Genomic DNA, 22,102 nt, shown 5'->3' on the forward strand with positions numbered 1-22,102 from the left:
TTTAATGTACGGAATGTTTCGGTAAATTAAATTCAAATCCGAATTGAATGTTTATGACACACAAAAAGAGAAACCAGAATCTCTTGATGACCAAACGTATGTACACGTTGGGGCGATTTAGAGCTTTTCAGAAGGAGTGAGATTCAACCCTTGTTGAAAGCCTTGTGGAGACCTCTAGATTTTTAAATTCCCTCCGTTTTTCTCAAGACGTCCTTCCATAATATTTTTTTTCTGTTCTGACTTTGAAGAAATGACTACTTTTCGCCCAATCGAAATGGTGCATGGACATATTTTGTCTCATATTATTAGAATTATTTTCAATATCATCGGTATTAAACTTGATTATCGACACATGAAAGTTTGTCAGCATTGTCAATCTTTTTAACGTTAAAGTACCAATAGTTCGGTCACTACTCAATTAAGTTTGTCGATAACGTAGCTAATTTTGACGGTAAAGAAACATCAATTCGATCACTTCTCTGTTACGGGCTGTATGACCGTTCTTATCCATTAGTTTTTGATGTGTTTTGCCATTTGATTTTGCCATGTGATTATGGACTTTCCGATTGAATTATCGTTTTTGTGATTTTACCTTTTACATGTACAACATATTTGTTTTCAATTTATTTAAGGCTTGGACAACTAGTGTTTAGTTTTTCTAAGATATACCCGTAGCATAACCGTCTAAAAATATCATTGAAATTGTATGATATATTTCATATATTTAGACATGTTAAACGATCAAACTTCACTACTTTTCATCAAGAATCCGATGTTAACTCTACGAAGGCCAAACACAAAACGATACAGGGGAAGTAAATGGTTAAAAAACCAAATAAAAAAACAACAAAAAGTCAGTAAAGTAATTTATAATCAGATTTGAGAAGATCATCTTTTTAGTATAAGCTCATATAATGTACTTGTCATACTGTAAGCTTTTTATAACAACTTTTACTTATGGAATTGATGAAATTGATTGTTGTTATATAGCATTCGACACTGTTAATCACAATGTTTTATCTTATATATTTAAATCAATTGGAATTTGTATCAAAATATTTATTAATTGTTCAAATCGTAACAGCTACTGTGTAAAAAGTAAAATAACAAAAATACAAAATCATTTCAAAACGTAAAATCCCTCATCATTTGGCAAAATCAAAAGATCAAAGAAATCAAATGAATAGAAAACAACTGTCATACTCCTGCCTTGATATAAGAGTTCATTAGGAGTGACTCGCCAGAATAGAAGAGCAGCAATTAAGAAACTGCACCAAGCAGCAAAGTAAGTGTCTTGCTGGATATGGATGAAGAGAGACAGTAGTAGCTGGAAACCCAACACCAATGCGCAGTGATTGATCACCACTGTGGGCCCACATCCTGAGAGTGTACCGAGCTAGGGTTCGAAACATGTAACACATGATGACAGATGGCCTCGGCCGAGAACATTGATGGTGTGCGCAGTAATTTCACCAGTACTGATGTAAGTAACTAGGCATAACAGATAACAATGTGTAAATGAAATGATATTTCATCTTAGCCACGACATCACAATTGGTGTGCCTAAAGGCTCAATATTCTGACCTTTGTTTTTCATTTTATTTGTAAATGACTATGTATCGTATTAAATCTTTAATACAATTTATTGTTACTATTAATGTAGATGAGACATCAAAATGATGTGTCTGGTTAATTGAATGATTGATGTCATTGAACGTAAACTGGGAGAAGATATACTCAATTCCCTACAATGGATAATATGTAATATACTGAATATGAATTTGGAGAAGACTTTATATGTTATTTAAAATGAAACAAAAACTATCGAAATGTTTGTATTGAAATTGGACGGTGATATCGTACTTACAATTGTTGTCGACACTAATTTTCTGGGTGTGTATATTGAATTGGTCATACCATATTGCTATTTTTTCAAAGTAATTTGGTGTATTGAAAAAGACAGGTGAATGATACCAAAGGAATATTTCAAAGTAATTTGGTGTATTAAAAAAGAGTGGTGAATGATACCAAAGGGATTTTCTAAGTTAAAAAATGCAAGATAAAAAAAAAATATAATGTCATGGTTAAAAATGAAAACCGAACAAAAGGCAAACATTATTTTAAACACAACATAGAAATATAAGAACTGCTCGAGCAACTCGAATCTTAAACCGGGGATGATCTCGGGTGCTCCGGAAGGGTAAGCAGAATTTGTTCTCATCCTGAATGTTCACGAATTATTTGCCAATCCTCTTTTATCCCTTTTACTAAGAGAGAAAACTATTATATGTATATACTTGTGTAATAAAATATTAGTTTAGTCACAAAAAAAAAAAAAAAAAAAATCGGAGATATCTACTTCACGTTTTCATGTCGGTGGGTTGTAGTCCTCTTGATGTATATTTAAACATATGAACCCCCTCCCCAAAAAAGAACTCTTCACACAAAGAGATTGGTTTAAGTTGATCAACAATATCTCAACTAGAAATTGACTCCAGTAAAGTATACGAAAACAGGAAACTGACTGGTAGATCAAAAAGCGTCAACACGTTACAACTCGTCGCTTTCAATTTGCTTCCAATAATTGAAGCCATTGTGTTCAATAGTACTTGAGAAAGGTGTGATGATAATATTTAGGATTCATTACACATATTGCAAAAACCAAAGTCAAAGTATCGTTACACATGAAGTTAATGCGTGAGAGTTCCGAATTGTCCACAACGGATAGCACAACGTAGTAACCAAAAAGTGGAAGCTCTAGTTTCTGAATAGATTTAAGAATGTTCAATATAATTTAAGCCAAAGATGTGTATCCCTTTCTAGTAAAACAGAATGAACTGTAAGTGATATTTAAGGCACTAATTATGTTTCAAATATGAACAACTACAAACTGTGTTCCAACTATTTACACATGATTCAGTGTATAATAGAGAAGCAGAAGATACAAAATGGATAGTCAATATATAACTCGGAAAATAAACTAACACTGCTTTGGCAAAGAACGACAAAAAGACTAATATTAGTCTAGAAAACACAACATAGAATACTAAAGACTGAGCAACTCTAACTCCACCAAAAACTGGGAGGTGATGATCTCAGATGCTCTGCAAAGGTATGCAGATATTGTGCTATATGTGAAACCCATTGTATTGCTCGTGTAAATACATACCTGATGATAAATCGAATTCAGTACGCTACATTTGAGGAAGAGGACGGTGTTGTGGTTTAAAATTTGGAAGCTGAAATTATCTTTTTTTTCGGAGTTTAGTTCTTATCTTAATTGTCCTCATTGTCAACTTCGTAGGTGCAAGTCCAGATATGAGGCTGTATAACTGTACCTGTTGTTTTCTTTAATTCATACTTTAATAAGCAAATTAATGCGTTCAACATTGTCACCACACTAATATTTAGGGAATTATCATCTGTAAATGGACCATGAAGTTTAAGGATAATCTAGAATCTTGTCATTGTTTCTTAGAATATTCTGTATGAGGTCTATCTCATTCCAATAAAGGAACAAGTCTGCAAGAAGAGGAAAACGGTTGATTCCCACGGAAATGATGATTGTTGAAAAATACGTCACGATAACGTAACAGATAAGTTGTCAATCATGAATTCAAGCATCTTGATGTCATTTCAGCGAATTTTTGTTTGCCTTGAATCATTGATTTATTTTTACAAAGTACGTTTAATCCCTTCATAAAACAAGATATTTGTATTCTTTTTTATGAAACAAAGCTTTTGAGTACAATCATTTTGATTTTTCACTCTTTAATAAATAGTTGTCTCCTTGGTAGTCACTACTACTTTTCTTTATTTTAAGATTTAGTTCATTATTGCAGTATACACTATAAGAAGGTAAACGGACAGAGAGTCACAGGACATGAAGTCACAAATTTGATAGGACAAAAAGTCACAATTATTTTTTTTTACTAATATTTGAATATATAAGAGAAAGATCTTGAAATATTTTCTTTTAATTACATCTATTCATTTTTAAGTATAGGACATTGCTCACAAGCTTTGTTAACTGAAAATTTATTAGATTTTAATCATGCAAAGGAGATATTTCTTGGCACCATGAAACTATTTTTAAAAGTACCAAGTCACTTTGACATTTTGTTTTCATAACAATTATTTGATCATTATTGACATTTATTGAATAAATTTTAATTACAAAGTTGCTTTATATATAACAGTTTAAGAAAAATAAAAAAAAAAATATTTTTTAATTTTTTTTTTCTTGTATAAAAAAAAATGTTCTAAAAACTGAATTGTGACTTTTTGTACTGTGACTTTTTGTCCGTGACTTTCTGTCCTACATTCTATAAGAAGATGGGGATTTGATTTGAACTACAAAACAAAGAGTAGCAATTTTGAATTTTTTGACAAATTTGGGTTAGTGTATTTATTATAAAGATTGTTCATTGCTATATCCGTCATAATCTTCTAGGATCTGAGTTATAGACTAAAGGGGTTGGTTACACTGTATTGCCAGTAGCGGGAAAAAAAGTCTGGAAAAATGATGAAAAACCTATAAAATTTCTGCAAGAGTTGGTGTACGAGGGAAAGTGGGGATTCTCATGTGGGATGACATATATATAACAGGACCTCATTACCCTGATAATGCACCAGGTCTTGCTCCTTTTGGAGTTCATGTTGTGCCCTTAGTTTTGATGATTTGTAACTTCTCTTACTGTGACTTGATTATCAGTGTTGTACCCACAGGCACTTGTCTCAGAAAAAAAATGTCCTCTCTACCTTAATATAAAGGTTTTATTAAAGTATAGAGGAAATTTCTTTTTTGGAGACAAGTGCCTGTGATTTTACCAAATCAAATGGTTCAACTGGTTGAAAATTTTAACCAAATGCAAAGTTAAGTAGACAAAGTGAAATGTTATAAAATAAATAAATAATGTATCCAAATGTTTACTGCCAAAAGGGTCAATATGTAAGTGAAGGTTGGAACCTATTAAACCCTGTACATTTCTTTCCACTTGTCCCAAGTCAGGAACCTGATGTTGAGTAGTTCTTATTTGTTGATGTTGTTCTTAAGTGTTTCTAGTTTCTCACTTTTTATATAGATTAGAGTCATTAGACTGTTGGTTTTCCTGTTTGAATGGTTTTACACTAGAAATTTTTTTTTACCTTTTTTTAGCTTGCTGTTTGGTGTGGGCCAAGGGTTTGTGTGGAAACAGTACTTTGACTTATAATAGTTTACTTTTACAAATTTTGGCTTGGATGGCGAGTTGTCTTATTGGCACTCATACCACATCTTCTTATTTCTTTGGCATAACAAAAACGAATTGACATTTGTAGGATTTGTGAAGGACAGAATGATGGACATTGGACTATGGGTTCTTCAGCTGCTGACACACAGGGCCTATAAATCTAGGGCAGATGGTGGAAGAGAAAAGAAAATGTCAAAATCCATTTTCAGACATTTTAAATGATACATTTGACAGATTATTAACTAAATCATTTTCACTTGTAAATTTTTTTAATGAATGATGGCACTTTTATTGTAAACATAAATAATTATAAGATAAATGAAAACTGATAACATTCAACAAAACATAATTGACAACTATCAAAACAATGATTTAACATGTATTTCTGATTACTGCACATACATATTTCATTATAGAGCATCCTTCACCTTTCTAGAATATAAATAAGTTTTTTTTTGTATGAAACTGCTTATTCCTGGAGTTTCTAAATGTTTCGTTTTAAAATGACAAGACACCAGCATTTGCATTGGTTTTTGGTCATCAACGTTACCAAATGAAAATTTCCATATACAAATGTAATATACATTTTTCGTACATGTATAGATAAAAATTTCAACTAGAATAGATTAATTTGATGAATTAATTAAGAAAAAAATCAACATTATAAACATAGAAATAAATAACTAAACATCTCACATGATAAGACCAAAGAGCACTTTCTATTGTGAATCTTAAGTCATTAATGCCCACTTCCACATACAGTTATACTAAATTCATGTATTGCCCTCACACAGTTGAGAAATTGTCCAGTAATTTTATAGCACCCAAGTGACCAAGCTAATTTAACCGACAATACATCCAAAGATAGTTGTATCTTAGAAGGTGATTGTCATAGTATGATTGTATTTTACCCATGAGTAAGTCTTAATATTAAGAGAAATTACCAAAAACACTTTAAGTTCTTCATATGGTACCAAGTCTTATCTACTTGGTTAAGACACAACTACAATTGATAATCTGTTTCAAATCTTTACATCTTTGAATAAATCCCCCTCTTGACAGCAAATCTACCAGTCATTCCATTTTATCCAATACCAAACTTTACAATTTCAATCTTATATTTTCTTTATAAAACCTACGTCTATGCCCCTCTGTTTAATGGAGTTTAAAGTTCCACCCAGCAATGAAAAAGAGATAAGAGTACTTGCTGGTAGGTGGAAAAATACATGACACATCAATGAGTAGGGTATATTAAAACTGTTGCAGTTAAATCCAGATATGATTTTTCAAACTGTTAGTTTTATAGGTATCAGAAGTGTAGATATAACTGTAAATAACTATCAGACACTGAAAAGATTTCTTTTTAAAATCAACAGATGTATATAACAGGTACTATTAACACTTGATTGTTGTCAGCATGTAATATAAAAATAAAAAAATAAGTGTTTCACATTTTTGCATACTTTACATCATGATTTTCAAAATTTCATAATTGAGGTCATGTCAATAATTTTCTCAGTTTGTACTTTCCATCTTTATGAAAGACCAACAATCTCCTCTGTTTCTGGATCAAGATCGATATCGTAGAAACATGGTCTTGTGGGTAATCCTGGCATAGTAGCCATCTGGAAAGTAAAATACAAAATTTGTTTAAAGCAAAATCACAACATTAGGAACTAGAGGCTACAGAGAACTTGTTTTCCTCAACTGACAGCAATTATACCTATTTGCTATGCCTAATTGTAGATGAATTCATAAACCAATACAAACCTGAAATAGCACAATAAATGAATCAATTCACCAACATTTATTCAAATTAACCTATAAACCTTTTGTTCTACTAGAACTAATAAATATCAACCTCACATTCAAATGAAGATAATATTCCAAGCATTCCAAAAAACCAAGGTATGAATTTTACTTTAAAATGAAAAATAACTGAAATTATTAAAATCTATTTGAAAACAATTCCATCTCCTTTTAAAATTGTCAGTTTATATCAGCTCTTCCCCAAATCCAACAAAAAATTTAACAACATTTCAAGAGGCAAATCAACTGAAATCAGCTAAATAGCTGATTAATCAACCCTACATTCCAAGTTAATTTAATTAATAATCATACAAAATTATTTTTATACTCGATCATTTATTCATTAACCAATAATATTCCCAGTATTGATAAGATTATCAAGTGTCAACAGTTAGATTGGATAAAAAACATCAAACTTTAAATAATTGTGTTTATATAATCATAAACTGTATACATATAAAAAAACATTTTTGTCAACATATGAAAACTCACCGTTCCCAACAAAGGATAGATAAATCCTGCACCAATACTTGCTCTGACTTCTCTAATAGGTACAGTGAAACCTTTAGGCTCTCCTTTCTTTGTAGGATCATGTGACAGTGACAGGTGAGTCTTTGCCATACAAATAGGGAAGTCATTAAATCCCTGTAATATAGAATGTCATTAGATGATATTAATACTTTTAATATAAACATTTTATAAGTTTTTTTGGGAAAAAAGAGTGCAGCACACTTTTAAAGATATTTAACTTCAAATTTCTCAAAAAATAACTATCCTACACACATATATTTTCTGGTTCTAAATAAAATTAACAAATTTATATAAATCTAAATTTACTCATTCTTGAAATATGAATGTTGGTTGGCACTCTATATACTTGTTATTCTATTTATTACGGAAAGCCATATTCATAATACTGTGAGTAAATACGTTGACAATGGCCATGTAAATTCCCCTTTTTAGTGTATTACCTAGGCCTGTTTGGATGATGTTATCAAAGGACCAGTCATTTATTAGGGTGTTGAAACCAAAATTGTTCAAGTTAAATTACTTGAATCATGACATTTCACCTTTAGCAAATTCTTGAATAAATGACCTGGGATTTAAAAAAAAATACCAAAAAAATAATGAAAAATCTCAGAATTTCAGGTGTTATTTACAAGCAGTAAGTAATGAAGACCTAATTCAGATAAAAGTACATAATAATCTTCACCAGTATATAAGTAAAACAACATTGTAACATACCTGCTTCTTGTATCTATCAATCTGTTCTTGAGCTGCTGGTAATATTTCTATACCATCAGCACCATATATCTCTTTGGCTATAGTCTCTATCTTCTCCTCAATAGATTTCTAAAGTGGGATATATAAAAGTGAGTGCTTGAGATTTATATGCGAGATATGATTCAATGTTCATTATAATTGACTTAAAACATTTAAAAAGTAACCAACAGTTATGATAGAAGATTATAAATACAACTAATCACACCCTAAACTTTCCTTTCTTGAACATTTTCTATATAGTTTTCAGCAAATAAAAATCTACAACTATGCAATGATTTAAAAAATTTATAAAAACAAAAGGGAGCTTATTTCTATAGATATAAACAAGTCACCAATGTTTCATGTCAGCTTTTTAAAGTGTTTTTGAATTAAAGTTCTTTTTATGGATAGAGTTTTGGTACTCCAAAACAGAAAATCAGAAATTTTTTTAAATTGAAAAGAAGTTAAAGTCACTATATATATAAACTATTCACCAAAGTTACATGAAAATTGGTGAAAGCAACTTTTAGTAACTTAGTGTCAAAAGTGTTGATAACAGACAGACGGACAGCTTTTTACTCCATAATATGTTGTGTAAATGGAAGTATACAGTCGACTCTCGTTATCTCGAAGTCAATCGGACCAGAGAATAATTTCAAGATACCTGTAGTACGACTCAAACGAAAACCTGAAGTTTGACAGACCCTCTTGCTTAGCTTGGTAATGCTTAAATAAATCTGAATGAAAAATAGATCAACATTCTGGTCACAGATCGATGTATTTGTATGTTATCGTCTTTCATTATTATGATAACATTGTTTTCACTTATTTATCCGAGAGAGTAATTTCCAATTGATCTTAGTGTTATTTAAGTCATTTAAAGTTGACAAATCTGTTTATTCTTGGATACAAGAGATTTCATTTTCTTTTATCTCAATCTTTCTTTTAATAGAAAATACAAAAAGATTAAAGGTGCCGATTGCGTAGTTTTTAGGTGATCACCAACAGAAGACTTAATCCCCACTTCGGACACATCCAAGCTCATTAGTGTGAATCGCCATAACATGTATTTGTAAACAAATTAAATAATTTTTCATGAACTTAAACAATGTAATACAATCCCAAAGGTCATGTTTTGACATATGGGTAGAAATTTGAGATAATAATTTTTAATGCTTTTGTTAACCTTAGGACCGTTCACTTAGTTCAACTTAACTGAAATTTCGACTTATCCAGTTTCAACACATCAGAAGTGGGAATACATACATTTATATGGAACAAAGATCGGGACCACAAGAAAACTTCTACTCATCGGAAATTTCGAGTCAAACAAGTTGGAGACAACGAGAGTTAACTGTATAACAAACTCATTGGTTAAAAAACTGACATGCTTGCACATTTTTGAGTGAGACACAGAAAGAAAAGGTGGACAGACATCCAAAGTGAAAACTATAGGGCTTCTGTATCCTCCATGAGGGTCCCTTATAATATATATTGAACTGATTTCTTTCAGACTCTGTAATGTAATTTTCTTCACACTGAACATTCTAATTTTGTGTTCATACCAACAAACAATGTATATGACCATTACCTCAACACTATAAAGGAACTTAAAGTCACTAGGTTGCTGAGTAGCTTTGCTAACAGCCTCTGCTAATTCTGCAGCTCCTAGACCTCCATGTGCAAAGTGGCTACACTTAATAGCATCAAAAGCTCCATTTTTTCTGGCAAACTTCTGAACTAAGGCTACCTCTGCAGGTGTATCTGTACTGAAATGGAAAATAAATCAGTCTTAATCAAATAGAACTTAATGTTTAGCCAATTGTTTCATGATATAATTTTGATCCAAATGTGTTATTTTCTCTCTTTGTACTAGTAAGTAAATTTTATACAGCCCATGAACAAGCTAAAATTATGTTCTGTAATGAAAACTTGATAGATCTAAATTTAATTTCCAATATAAAATATCTAGCTTAAACTGATCAATTGCTTGCTGCCACCAATAAAACATATTTTTTTTGCAATTTTCATAAAATATTTGTTCTTGAATCCTTCAATAAAATGAAAAGCATAAATTTACCTGTTAGATTCTGATTTTAACTTTAAATTATTAAGACTTTATAAACAATAAAGGGAAACAAAACTAGAGGCTCTAAAGAGCCTGTGTCGCTCACCTTGGTCTATGTGAACATGGCGGCCATCTTGGATGGTTGGCCGGGTCACCGGACACATTTTTTAAACTAGATACCCCAATGATGATTGTGGCCAAGTTTGGTTTAATTTGGCCCAGTAGTTTCAGAGGAGAAGATTTTTGTAAAAGTTAACGACGACAACGCCGGACGCTTCCTGCTGTTTGTACATCTTACTTTACTGAACATTCTTGCTGCTTAAAATTATCTCTATCTATAATGAACTTGGCCCATTAGTTTCAGTGGAAAATGTTAGTAAAAATTTACAAATTTTATGAAAATTGTTAAAAATTGACTATAAAGAACAATAACTCCTAAGGGGGTCAATTGACCATTTCGGTCATGTTGATTTATTTGTAAATCTTACTTTGCTGAACATTATTGTTGTTTACAGTTTATCTTTATCAATAATAATATTCAAGATAATGACCAAAAACAGCAAAATTTCCTTAAAACTAACAATTCAGGGTCAGTAACCCAAAATGGGTTGTCCGATTCATCTAAAAATTTCAGAGCAGATAAATGTTGACCTGATAAACAATTTTACCCCATTTCAGATTTGCTCTAAATGCTTTGGGTTTTGAGTTATAAGCCAAAAACTGCATTTTACCCCATGTTCTATTTTTAGCCATGGCGGCCATCTTGGTTGGATGGCCGGGTCACCGGACACATTTTTCAAACTACTAACCCAAAAGATGATTGTGGCCAAGTTTGGATTAATTTGGCCAAGTAGTTTCAGAGGAGAAGATTTTTGTAAAAGATTACTAAGATTTACGAAAAATGGTTAAAAATTGACTATAAAGGGCAATAACTCCTAAAGGGGTCAACTGACCATTTCAGTCATGTTGACTTATTTGTAAATCTAACTTTGGTGAACATTATTGCTGTTTATAGTTTATCTCTATCTATAATAATATTCAAGATAATAACCAAAAAGAGCAAAATTTCCTTAAAATTACTAATTCAGGGCCAGCAACCCAACAACGGGTTGTCCGATTCATCTGAAAATTTCAGGGTAGATAGATCTTGAACTGATAAACAATTTTACTCCTGTCAGATTTGCTCTAAATGCTTTGGGTTTTGAGTCATAAGCCAAAAACTGCATTTTACCCCATGTTCTATTTTTAGCCATGGCAGCCATCTTGGTTTGATGGCCGGGTCACCGGACACATTTTTCAAACTACTAACCCAAAAGATGATTGTGGCCAAGTTTGGATTAATTTGGCCCAGTAGTTTCAGAGGAGAAGATATTTGTAAAATATTACTAAGATTTACGAAAAATGGTTAAAAATTGACTATAAAGGGCAATAACTCCTAAAGGGGTCAACTGACCATTTCAGTCATGTTGACTTATTTGTAAATCTTACTTTGCTGAACATTATTGCTGTTTACTGTTTATCTCTATCTATAATAATATTCAAGATAATAACCAAAAATTGCAAAATTTCCTCAAAATAGCCAATTCAGAGGCAGCAACCTAGCAATCGGTTGTCTGATTCATCTGAAAATTTCAGGGCAGATAGATCTTGACCTGATAACCATTTAACCTCATGTCAGATTTGCTCTAAATGCTTTGGTTTTTGAGTTATAAGCCAAAAACTGCATTTTACCCCTATGTTCTATTTTTAGCCATGGCGGCCATCTTGGATGGTTGGCCGGGTCACCGGACACATTTTTTAAACTAGATACCCCAATGATGATTGTGGCCAAGTTTGGTTTAATTTGGCCCAGTAGTTTCAGAGGAGAAGATTTTTGTAAAAGTTAACGACGACGACGACGACGCCGGACGCCGGATGCCAAGTGATAAGAAAAGCTTACTTGGCCTTTTAAGCCAGGTGAGCTAAAAAGTATTTATAATGATTTCTTTTTAAGAAATTGCTGACAGGACAAGCAATGTTTCAGAAATCCATTTGAGTTTTCTATATGTAATATTTAAATGAGTAGATTGAAGCTTTTCTTATTTTACCCAAAGAAATTTCCCAAAACCTACATCTAATACTGTTTAAGCATATATCTTACGCAAATGAATTCACAGCTACCACAACAGGGACACCAAACTTGTTGGCATTTTCTATCTGTTTTCTCAAATTACTACAACCTTTCTCCAGGAGATCTAAGTTCTGAAATATATGATTTGTAGCATTGAAATAGACCACAGAAAAATACATATCAGTCTATATTCATATGGATGATCTCTGATAGAAAACAACCTAAAAATAACCTATCTATTATCTCACAAGGTCATTTAGCCAAAAAGAGTTGTTATTGACACAAAGGATATCTAATGGTGAAAACAATCCTTTGAATATAAAACATTTGCCAAATGGAAAAAAGAACCCTCTGTATATAAAACATTTTTCAACTAGTAAAACCAAAGGATATCTAATGGTGAAAACAATCCTTTGAATATAAAACATTTGCCAAATGGAAAAAAAGAACCCTCTGTATATAAAACATTTTTCAACTGGTAAAAAGAACCATTTGTATACAAAACATTTGTCAACTGCATAGAGTTCACACTGATTATATTTATCTCTACAACCTTAAATCACTACATCCTACCTCCTCTATATATTCTTTTGGTAAAGGTACTCCTGCTGTAACAGTAGGTCCACCTCCATGCATCTTCAGTGCTCTAATTGTAGCAACTAGCACCACAGCATTTGGAATCAAATTGGAGTATCTACATTTTATATTGAAGAACTTCTCCATTCCAATATCTGCACCAAACCCGCATTCAGTCACTGCAAAGAAATTATTTATTATGAAATTAAAGAAATCTACCACCTCAGATTCCCATACTCAAAATTTCAGTCTGCGGATGCTGTACAACACTCCTTTACATGTTGTCCTAAACATAAATATCTGTTGAAAATATTATTGACACAAGCTAGGTCATTACTTTCTTCCAAATCTAATAACAATGTAAGAATGATGTATGCTTGATGAAATAAAGATCATCAAAAGGTCAAAGATCCAAATTATTGCACTGACTTTTTGAGTAAGTTCTTAAATCCTGTGTGTTTATAATTTTTCCAGAAAATGTGAGAAAAAAAAGAGAACTACTATATGCAAAATGAAAGACATATGTTGTGTTGTTTGCAAAAGAGGTAAGAATTGCAAACTAAAGGCTCTAAAGAGCCTGTGTCCCTCACCTTGGTCTATGTGCATATAAAACAAAGGATAAAGATGGATTCATGACAAAAATTGTGTTTTGGTGATGTGTTTGTAGATCTTACTTTACTGAACATTCTTGCTGCTTAAAATTATCTCTATCTATAATGAACTTGGCCCAGTAGTAACAGTGGAAAATATTTTGTAAAAATTTACAAAATTTACAAAATTTATGAAAATTGTTAAAAATTGACTATAAAGGGCAATAACTCCTTAAGGGGTCAATTGACCATTTTGATCATGTTGACTTGTTTGTAGGTCTTACTTTGTTGTATATTATTGCTGTTCATCTCTAGATCTATAATAATATTCAAGGTAATAACCAAAAGCTGCAAAATTTTCTTAAAATTACCAATTCAGGGGCAGCAACCCAACAACTGGTTGCCTGATTGGTCTGAAAATTTCAGGTCAGATAGATCTTGAGCTAATGAACAATTTTATGCTCTCAATGCTTTGGTTTCAGAGATAGGAGCCAAAATCTACATTTTACCCCCATGTTCTATTTTTAGCCATGGTGGCCATCTTGGTTGGTTGGCAGGGTCATCGTCCACATTTTTTAACAAGTTAACCCAATGATGATTGTGGCCAAGTTTGGTTAAATTTGGCCCCTTAGTTTCAGAGGAGAAGATTTTTGTAAAAGTTAACGACAACCGAGGATGCCGACGGACGACAAAGGACGCCAAGTGATGAGAAAAGCTCACTTGGCCGAGGGCCAGGTGGGTTAAAAATGTGATTAAGTTATAAGAAAATAACATTGTAATTATTGCAATGTGTGGCAGCAATAAGTCACACTGTCTCCTTTTGAAATAAAAATTATAAAACAAAGCTACACCCACCAACAAAACCATCTTCTCCAACTAACTTTAATCCAATTTTATCTGCTATGATGGATGAATTTCCATGTGCAATATTTGCAAATGGGCCTGCATGCACAAATACTGGTGTTCCCTGGAAAAGAAATAGCTAACTTATTATAAATATATAACAATAACATATATACAAACTAGATGTGTCAAAGCGACACGAATGGTCCCGTCTCAAAAAGTTGATAAATCTGTAATTTCAAAAACACATGTGGACACAAACAGGATTGTAGTCTCACATATCAAAAATCAGCTCAAAATGTGGAGACGTATAGAAAAAAAGTCTGTATAACTGTGATTTTCAACAATTTTCAAAGTTGTAAACCCTTAATTTTGGCAAAAATTAGTGTAGCATAACGAAACTTAAACTTGATCTGTAACTCATCATGAGTAACTCACATACCAAAAATCAGCCCAATATCTGAAGGCGTTTAGAAAAAAAAATCTGTATAATGGTTTGTTGCGGAATGACAGAATGACGGAATTTCAGAATTACGGACAAGGGTAAAACTATATGGCACGGACTACTTTGTTGTGGGGCCATAAACTAGAGGCTCTTTAGAATAAAAGAATGATTTTGAGGACATGAATGCTCCTGCTTAGGCTTTGCAATTTTCCAAGTTATAAAGGGGCATAACTATAGAACGGTAAGTGTCTCACTGCCCAATTGAACTCTGTCTGCTAGTTCTAGTTCTTATGAATTTCATAAAATTTGCATAAGGCAAACAAGTTAGAGTGTGGAAACAAAAAATGACACAAACGGTCAAGAGTAACAGTGTTGCGTAAGGTGGGGGCATACAAATAAAACATATCAGTAAAACTTCAGCAGCATATGAAACATGATGGCTGACTTATTAGTTTTATTTTACCTCCTTCATTAATTTTCAAAGTCATCAAAGAGAAGCTATAAGTGATTTTTGATGTTTTAGTCATTTAGCTCTACAAGAGTTAAAAGAAACAAACTTCCAATTAAAAAAGTTCTGACACAAAAATCTTGTTTTAAAGAAATTAGTATTACCTCAAGTGTCTGCATAAGATTAGGTCTGACAGCATCCTTCATCAGCACAGTCAAAGCACCACTTACACCCTTTAAACAAAAACAAAAATATCCATAACAACTAGATAATTAAAGCATTTTTAGAGCTTTAAGGCAGCCATTCTGTGGCCAAAATAAAAAATAATGGCCCTATCTTTTTGTATTCCTAAAAGTTTTTATTGTCTATTTAAATAGTTTATGTGAAAAAATATGTATGTCTTCTGATTTACTCATAAAAATCCCTCCTCCCCCAAAAAGGGATCAAACACTCAAATGGCTGGGATGTGCAGATTGTTTTTAAAATAATGGAGAATGATATATACTGAAAATGAGAAAAAATAATCAACTTGATAATGAAAGGTGTGCAAAACTTAGTAGATTGTCTTGAAAACTTATATCTAGTATTTATTATTGTAACTTCCTTATTAAAAATGTCATCAAAATCATATTTAATCATTTTTACTTAATTCATTGGAAGCAAACTGTTGATATTTATGAAAATAACTTTATATCTAGTATTTATTATTGTAACTAACTTACTAAATTTTTCATCAAAATACTGAAATTTATAAAATAACTTTAATTAGAATTCATACCATTATCTGTTAAGCAAATACAAACCAGGTCATCAGCTGTGACAGGGACACCACTTGTACTACTGGCTACTACCATTCTACCAAGCCTTTCTCTCATGTCTCGTAATCCAGTGGTCAAAGCCAATATAGCCATTATCTCACTTGCTACTGCTATATCAAACTGACACTAAAATGTAATCAATAGAGAGTGATGTCATAGCTGTATAACACACTTAAAGAGTAGCTATAGATGTATAAGCCAAATTAAATTTATGATAAGATTTTCATTTATATTTTAGAATAAATAGTGCTGTAAAATTACATGAGAAATGGTTAAAGTTTTTTTTTGAGTAATTTTGTGAAGTTTAAGGGACGGATGGACAGACATTGGTATAAAATAATGCATCCAGTTTTCAAGGGGACATATAAAACTATACGAAAACTATAGTTGGAAGATCTATAGTTATAAAAACAGATTTTTTAACCCCAAAACAATACAATACTATATATCTGAGTGATACAAATTTCATTACATGTCCTACCTCTCTTGTATGGCCTTTTTCAAGAGGACCTTGACCAACTGTGATTTTTCTAAGGAAACGATCATTAGTATCTAGCACTACAAAAAAACCAGGATAATTATTATATTTAATAGCAAGAGTAATGGCAAATTTGGGTCTTGCTAAGATATTTTTGTGCAAACAACAAATGACTATATATGGTTATTATATTTAATTGACAATAGTTTTAATCTTTCTAATCAAAGAGCTTGTGAGCATTAAAAGTGATCATTAATTTTGCAGTGGGAACTAAAAAAAATAATGTTGTATTGTTTTAAGCATTGGAAGGCACTGGCAATAATATGAATGAATGGACAAAGGAAGGTGTTTTTAATTTTACAGATTAATTTAACAATTATATCATTGATATCTTTTAAAACAGATACTAGGTTCATGCAACATGCAACATGCACATTTCATGTTATTTTCTTGAAACTATGTTAAATAGACACACATCATTTTGTAACTTGAGTATCAAGTATTATATTTCATCGATTTTCTTGAAATGTTCATGGATAAGATGCTTAAAATGCTCAATGACCTATGTATTGTTTATCTAATAAGTAGTGATACAGTCTTGCAAATTTATACTACTAAGTCACCAACAGGAGGGCTTTGATTGCATTAATGCAAACTTTACCCTAAAAATCAGATCTTATAAACTTCCCATACATTCTTTTACTAAATTTGAAAGGCTCTTTTGAGACTGCCATCTTGTATCAAACCAATCACCAATAGTATGATGAAGAATCAACATTACACTGTATGTTATATGCGAATTAAAGATACTGTCAGTGAGGCTATATCAAGGTTGAAGCTATATGTATCTCTTACTATGTGATCTAATCTGTAAAGCCATATATACTGTTGAACTACAAATAGATACCTCTTTGCCAGGTAATGGTTTTTGGGTCAATGTCTAATCTAACAAAGGATTTTACTTCTTCTGGTGTAAAACTGTTGGCATCTGTTTTTCCTATTCCTATTTTCTGTAATATAAATAGTTATTTAGAGATACCTATTAAAAACTTCATGAAGTCATGTAACATTTTAAAATTATGAAAACATTATCAGAAGTTATCTCTAAGAGCAGTAAAATCATGAAGCAGGATATCTGCCTCTGACAATTACTATGCAGTCACTATCTGTATATTCTTTTATATAAAACAATATGAATGAAATTTATATATTTTATTGTAGGAGCATGTGGTATTTTTTCCCCACATATTTGCATGCTCTTTAAATGCATGACAACTTAAAAGCAGATTTACAATTTTAAAACTTTTACAAAAAAAATCAAAAAAGTGATACTCAAATTCAAATGACAAATTTTGCTCAGTGAAAAGCTAAATAATGTTTCTTTCTATATCTAAGAATTTGCATAAATAAATACTGATAGTCTCTGGCCCCCTTTTCTGACAGTGCTCTACTTCTGCATGATACATTAATGGATGATTTTTCACTTCCTTCTTAGTATTCTTGAAATGACAAAAATATCTAATTTGTCTTTTACTCTCAAGGTGCATTTTCCAGCAATGATTTGTAAAGATCATTTGTAATGAGCTCAAGATATTGCAAAGATATGAAGCTTTTCCAAATATATTCAGTCTATTCTACAGACCTTGATATTTGACCTATTGACTGCAAAAGTCATCTTATTCTATCCAATTTGAGGTTAGTTATGGTTCTTCAACATTAAAATGCCTTGTGACATAATCAATTTGGTCTTCTTCAATTCATGGAAGAATTATTCAACCAAAACAAAAAGTTTCATAAAGATACCTGCAGTCTGGCCAGTTGTATTTTGGAGAATGTTCTGGTTCCTTTGACATCTGGTACTAATCTCTTGTACAAAGCTTCATCAGTTTGTGTACTTTCGTGAAACATACGAGCCTCAATCTGAGCAGCTAGCAAATTATTGGCTGCTGTGATAGCATGGATATCACCAGTTAAATGGAGGTTGAATTCTTCCATAGGGATGACCTGTGAATAACCCCCTCCTGCAGCTCCACCTATTGAAAAAAGAATTTATTAATAGCATGGATATCACCAATCAAATGGAGGTTGAATTCCTCCATAGGAATGACCTGTGAATAACCCCCTCCTGCAGCTCCACCTATTGAAAAAAGAATTTATTAATAGCATGGATATCACCAGTCAGATGGAAGTTGAATTCCTTCATAGGGATGACCTGTGCATAAGCTCCACCTACAAAAACAAATCATTTATTAATAGCAGGGTATCACCTTCAGGTGGAGGTTGAATTCCTTCACTAAGATACCATAAGAGTGCCTTATCACACCACCATCTGTGCAACATCATCCCATGGTGATTTTTTACAAAAATTTACATACAAGCTTTAGTTCAAATAAATTATTAAAAATAATCTTCATACATAATCAAACCCAATGTTATTTGATAAAGAGGGATTTTCAAGTTAAATCTGTATGAATCATTGAATGATAAAATTAGTTGATAGCAGCATCTCTTCACAGTTGGACGTTATGTAACATTTTATGTTATGAACATTATTACCTCCCAGTAACTGCCCTTAAAGAACATCACAAATATCAGTTCTTTATAACTTAAGACCTCTAAAATAAGTACCTTTAATTCCAAAGGTAGGTCCTTGAGATGGCTGACGAACACAGGCAAATACATTTTTCTTTGATTGAGAACCTAACGCTTGAGCTAAACCTATGGTTGTAGTACTTTTACCCTCTCCTAGTGGTGTTGGTGTAATCCTGAAAATATCAGAATCTATGTTTCACTTTTTGAAACTATATTCACTATTCAGCACAAGCTAAATGCAGATTTTAAAGAGTATAGTATGTATAATTTCAAAAGACAAAACTGAAATATTCAAAGCGTTATAGTGCTTGAAAAAGCATGAGCCGTAAAATCTAGATAATTTCTTTTCACCTGTTTCTATATGAAATACTAGGCATCGTAAACCAGTCCCTTAATGCTATATCTTAGAACCATAAATGTGAAAATAAATGACTTGTTGCAGATCAGCAAACACAGTAAGGTTTACCAATACATAACTCGGATTAAATTAACAAACATATTTTGATATTTTACAAGCGTGAATAACATGACATAAATGTGCCCATTGAATCATCTGACATTTCAATAAATGGATACCATTTATTTCAATGGATACCATTTATTTCAGAATCTAAACCTAGTTTCTTCATGACATACAGCAACAACAAAAAATGTCATTGAACAGAACAAACAATGCCATACCAGCCATCTTCAATTATTATATAATTTTATCATCTGCATCTAATTATAGAAAAATAATATTTACAACAATTAATTTCTTTATATTTTTCAATATAACCAATTACAATTTTATATAGGAAAAATCAAATATCTTACCCTGTGACTACAACATATTTGCCATTTTTATGGTTCTGTAATCTGTCTAAAACTTTCAATGAAACTTTGGCTTTCTTTTTGCCATAGTAATCTACTTCGTCTTTCAGCAAGCTTATCTCATCTGCCAATATTTCTATGTTTTTAGGCGTCTGGGACTGGGCTATGACCAAGTCACTACAATAGAAAACAAGTTTTGAAATATGTAACATATGTTGCAATGTCAAATCAATAACAAAAACAGACATAAAATATTCTAAATACATAAAATTGCGAAATATGGAATTGAAAGTTGTTTTACCCCTCAACTATAACTGATAAAAGTAACAAGCAGTGTTAAATATTTCATAAATATGAAGAAAAGATAACAAGTGGAAACAATATATTCATCTTGTAATATTCAAAGAGAAAAATAAAAAAGAAATTGACAAAGGAAGAATTTGATATACACCACATCTAAATGGCTCAGCTGTTCTCCTTTCTCAAGATTGATTATTCTAGCCTTCTATCAGACTTTTATTTTTATTTCATTTCTGCATGGAGTCTACTAATAGATATTAAAGTTGTTAAGAAGAAATCACAATTCCCCATTCATAGAAGACCATAGTGGATCATTGTCATTAATCAAGCTTTAGTTAAAACACCTAATTCTTACCTAGGTACTGGAGTAACAAGCTTCAATGGGTTAAGTTCAAGGTTCCATTTTCCAGCCTACAATGAAGGTTTAACAAATGATTGTTGGATAGGTTTATTAGCTCACTTCTTCAATAAGTTATTTACAGTGTAGTCTTTTAATAGATAAGAAACTGATAGGTATTTTGTATTATTTTTTCTTTATTCAGTTATTTCAATCTTTCTTGTATAAGTAAAGACAGGTGCTAAGATTTTACCACTTTTAATCCAAATCTAGCAATTCTATCAAGTAAACAAATAATGCTAATATAAATTGTCCCATAAATATCAAAATGGGAAATTCATGTGTATAAATACCTCATAAAAAAAAATCAAAAAAATCAATCAGAAAACTTCGACTAGTGATAGCTTAACATGAAAAATGTATGCTAGCCATGGTAGTATTGATGTGTGTCAAATGGAATGATGAAGACAAAGCCCATAATTGTACATCTTGGCAAAATGAAGGGGACAAAAATGAACTAAAACTGTTAAGGGCAAAATTTTGAACTAAGCATAAGACAAAAAAGATATAACATGCAAATTATGGTTCTGCCATTTAAGGCCTGTGATGTGTTCTAAATTGTATTACTAATGTAGAATGCTGCAAAGTTTGTCCGTATCTTTACTGGGGCTTTATCTTATATTACATTGATCCCCTGTCAGATCTCTCTATCTATAACATTCAAAATAATAGACAAAACTTGCACCTCCCCCCCACCCGAGATCTATTTTTATCCTTCATATCCAGGTTGTTTCCTAAAGGGATCATAAGACACCTGACAGTTTTTTTAAAACCCAATACACCAAGGATGATTGATGCTTACTTTGGTGTAATTATGCCCAATTGTTCACAATAGATCACACTGGCCATTTGGATCAGTTGAAATGGTAAGGGTTGTCCAAGATATTAACATATTCAATACATTCTCATTTTGCATCCACTATCTAAGTTTGTTCAGACATTTGCATCAGACAATAGTCAACTTGTTTATTCTTTTCTCTAACTGCCTTCAGTATATACATAAATTATATTTACCACAGATTTTGCAGCCATTTTCCTGGCCTGTTCTACAGTATTCTGTAACAGCATGGCTACTGTCATTGGACCTACACCACCGGGAACAGGGGTGATCCATGATGCTACTTGTTTTACTTCATCAAAATCAACATCACCAACCAGCCTCTTCCCAGACTTCTTTGTTGCATCTAGATAAATACATGTAAACCAAATATACCAGCTCAACAATTCTACTTTGAAGACATTATGCATTGTCATGAAAAAGCCTAAAATTATTCATTTTTTTCATATTGTTTAACTTCAATTCTTAATGGAACTACAACTA

At 31.8% G+C, this 22,102-nt stretch overlaps 1 protein-coding gene across 1 annotated transcript in view; it reads right to left on the bottom strand.

The window, feature by feature from the left end:
- Positions 1 to 5,481: 5,481 nt before the first annotated feature.
- Positions 5,482 to 22,102, bottom strand: part of LOC143068255 (C-1-tetrahydrofolate synthase, cytoplasmic-like) — a 30,619-nt gene continuing 13,998 nt past the window's right edge. The window contains exons 9-24 of the mRNA XM_076242171.1: positions 21,796 to 21,965; positions 20,740 to 20,795; positions 20,088 to 20,261; positions 19,308 to 19,444; positions 18,483 to 18,712; positions 17,587 to 17,689; positions 16,683 to 16,759; positions 16,187 to 16,327; positions 15,548 to 15,616; positions 14,503 to 14,614; positions 13,055 to 13,236; positions 12,512 to 12,612; positions 9,895 to 10,072; positions 8,286 to 8,393; positions 7,533 to 7,685; positions 5,482 to 6,856 (exon numbers count right to left, since the gene is read on the bottom strand). Of these exons, the coding sequence (XP_076098286.1) occupies positions 6,767 to 6,856; positions 7,533 to 7,685; positions 8,286 to 8,393; positions 9,895 to 10,072; positions 12,512 to 12,612; positions 13,055 to 13,236; positions 14,503 to 14,614; positions 15,548 to 15,616; positions 16,187 to 16,327; positions 16,683 to 16,759; positions 17,587 to 17,689; positions 18,483 to 18,712; positions 19,308 to 19,444; positions 20,088 to 20,261; positions 20,740 to 20,795; positions 21,796 to 21,965 (2,081 nt within the window). The 3' untranslated portion in view covers positions 5,482 to 6,766. The remainder of the gene's footprint in view (positions 6,857 to 7,532; positions 7,686 to 8,285; positions 8,394 to 9,894; positions 10,073 to 12,511; positions 12,613 to 13,054; positions 13,237 to 14,502; positions 14,615 to 15,547; positions 15,617 to 16,186; positions 16,328 to 16,682; positions 16,760 to 17,586; positions 17,690 to 18,482; positions 18,713 to 19,307; positions 19,445 to 20,087; positions 20,262 to 20,739; positions 20,796 to 21,795; positions 21,966 to 22,102) is intronic.

Source organism: Mytilus galloprovincialis, chromosome 3 (genome assembly GCF_965363235.1).
Source record: "Mytilus galloprovincialis chromosome 3, xbMytGall1.hap1.1, whole genome shotgun sequence".
Taxonomy (NCBI): domain Eukaryota; kingdom Metazoa; phylum Mollusca; class Bivalvia; order Mytilida; family Mytilidae; genus Mytilus; species Mytilus galloprovincialis.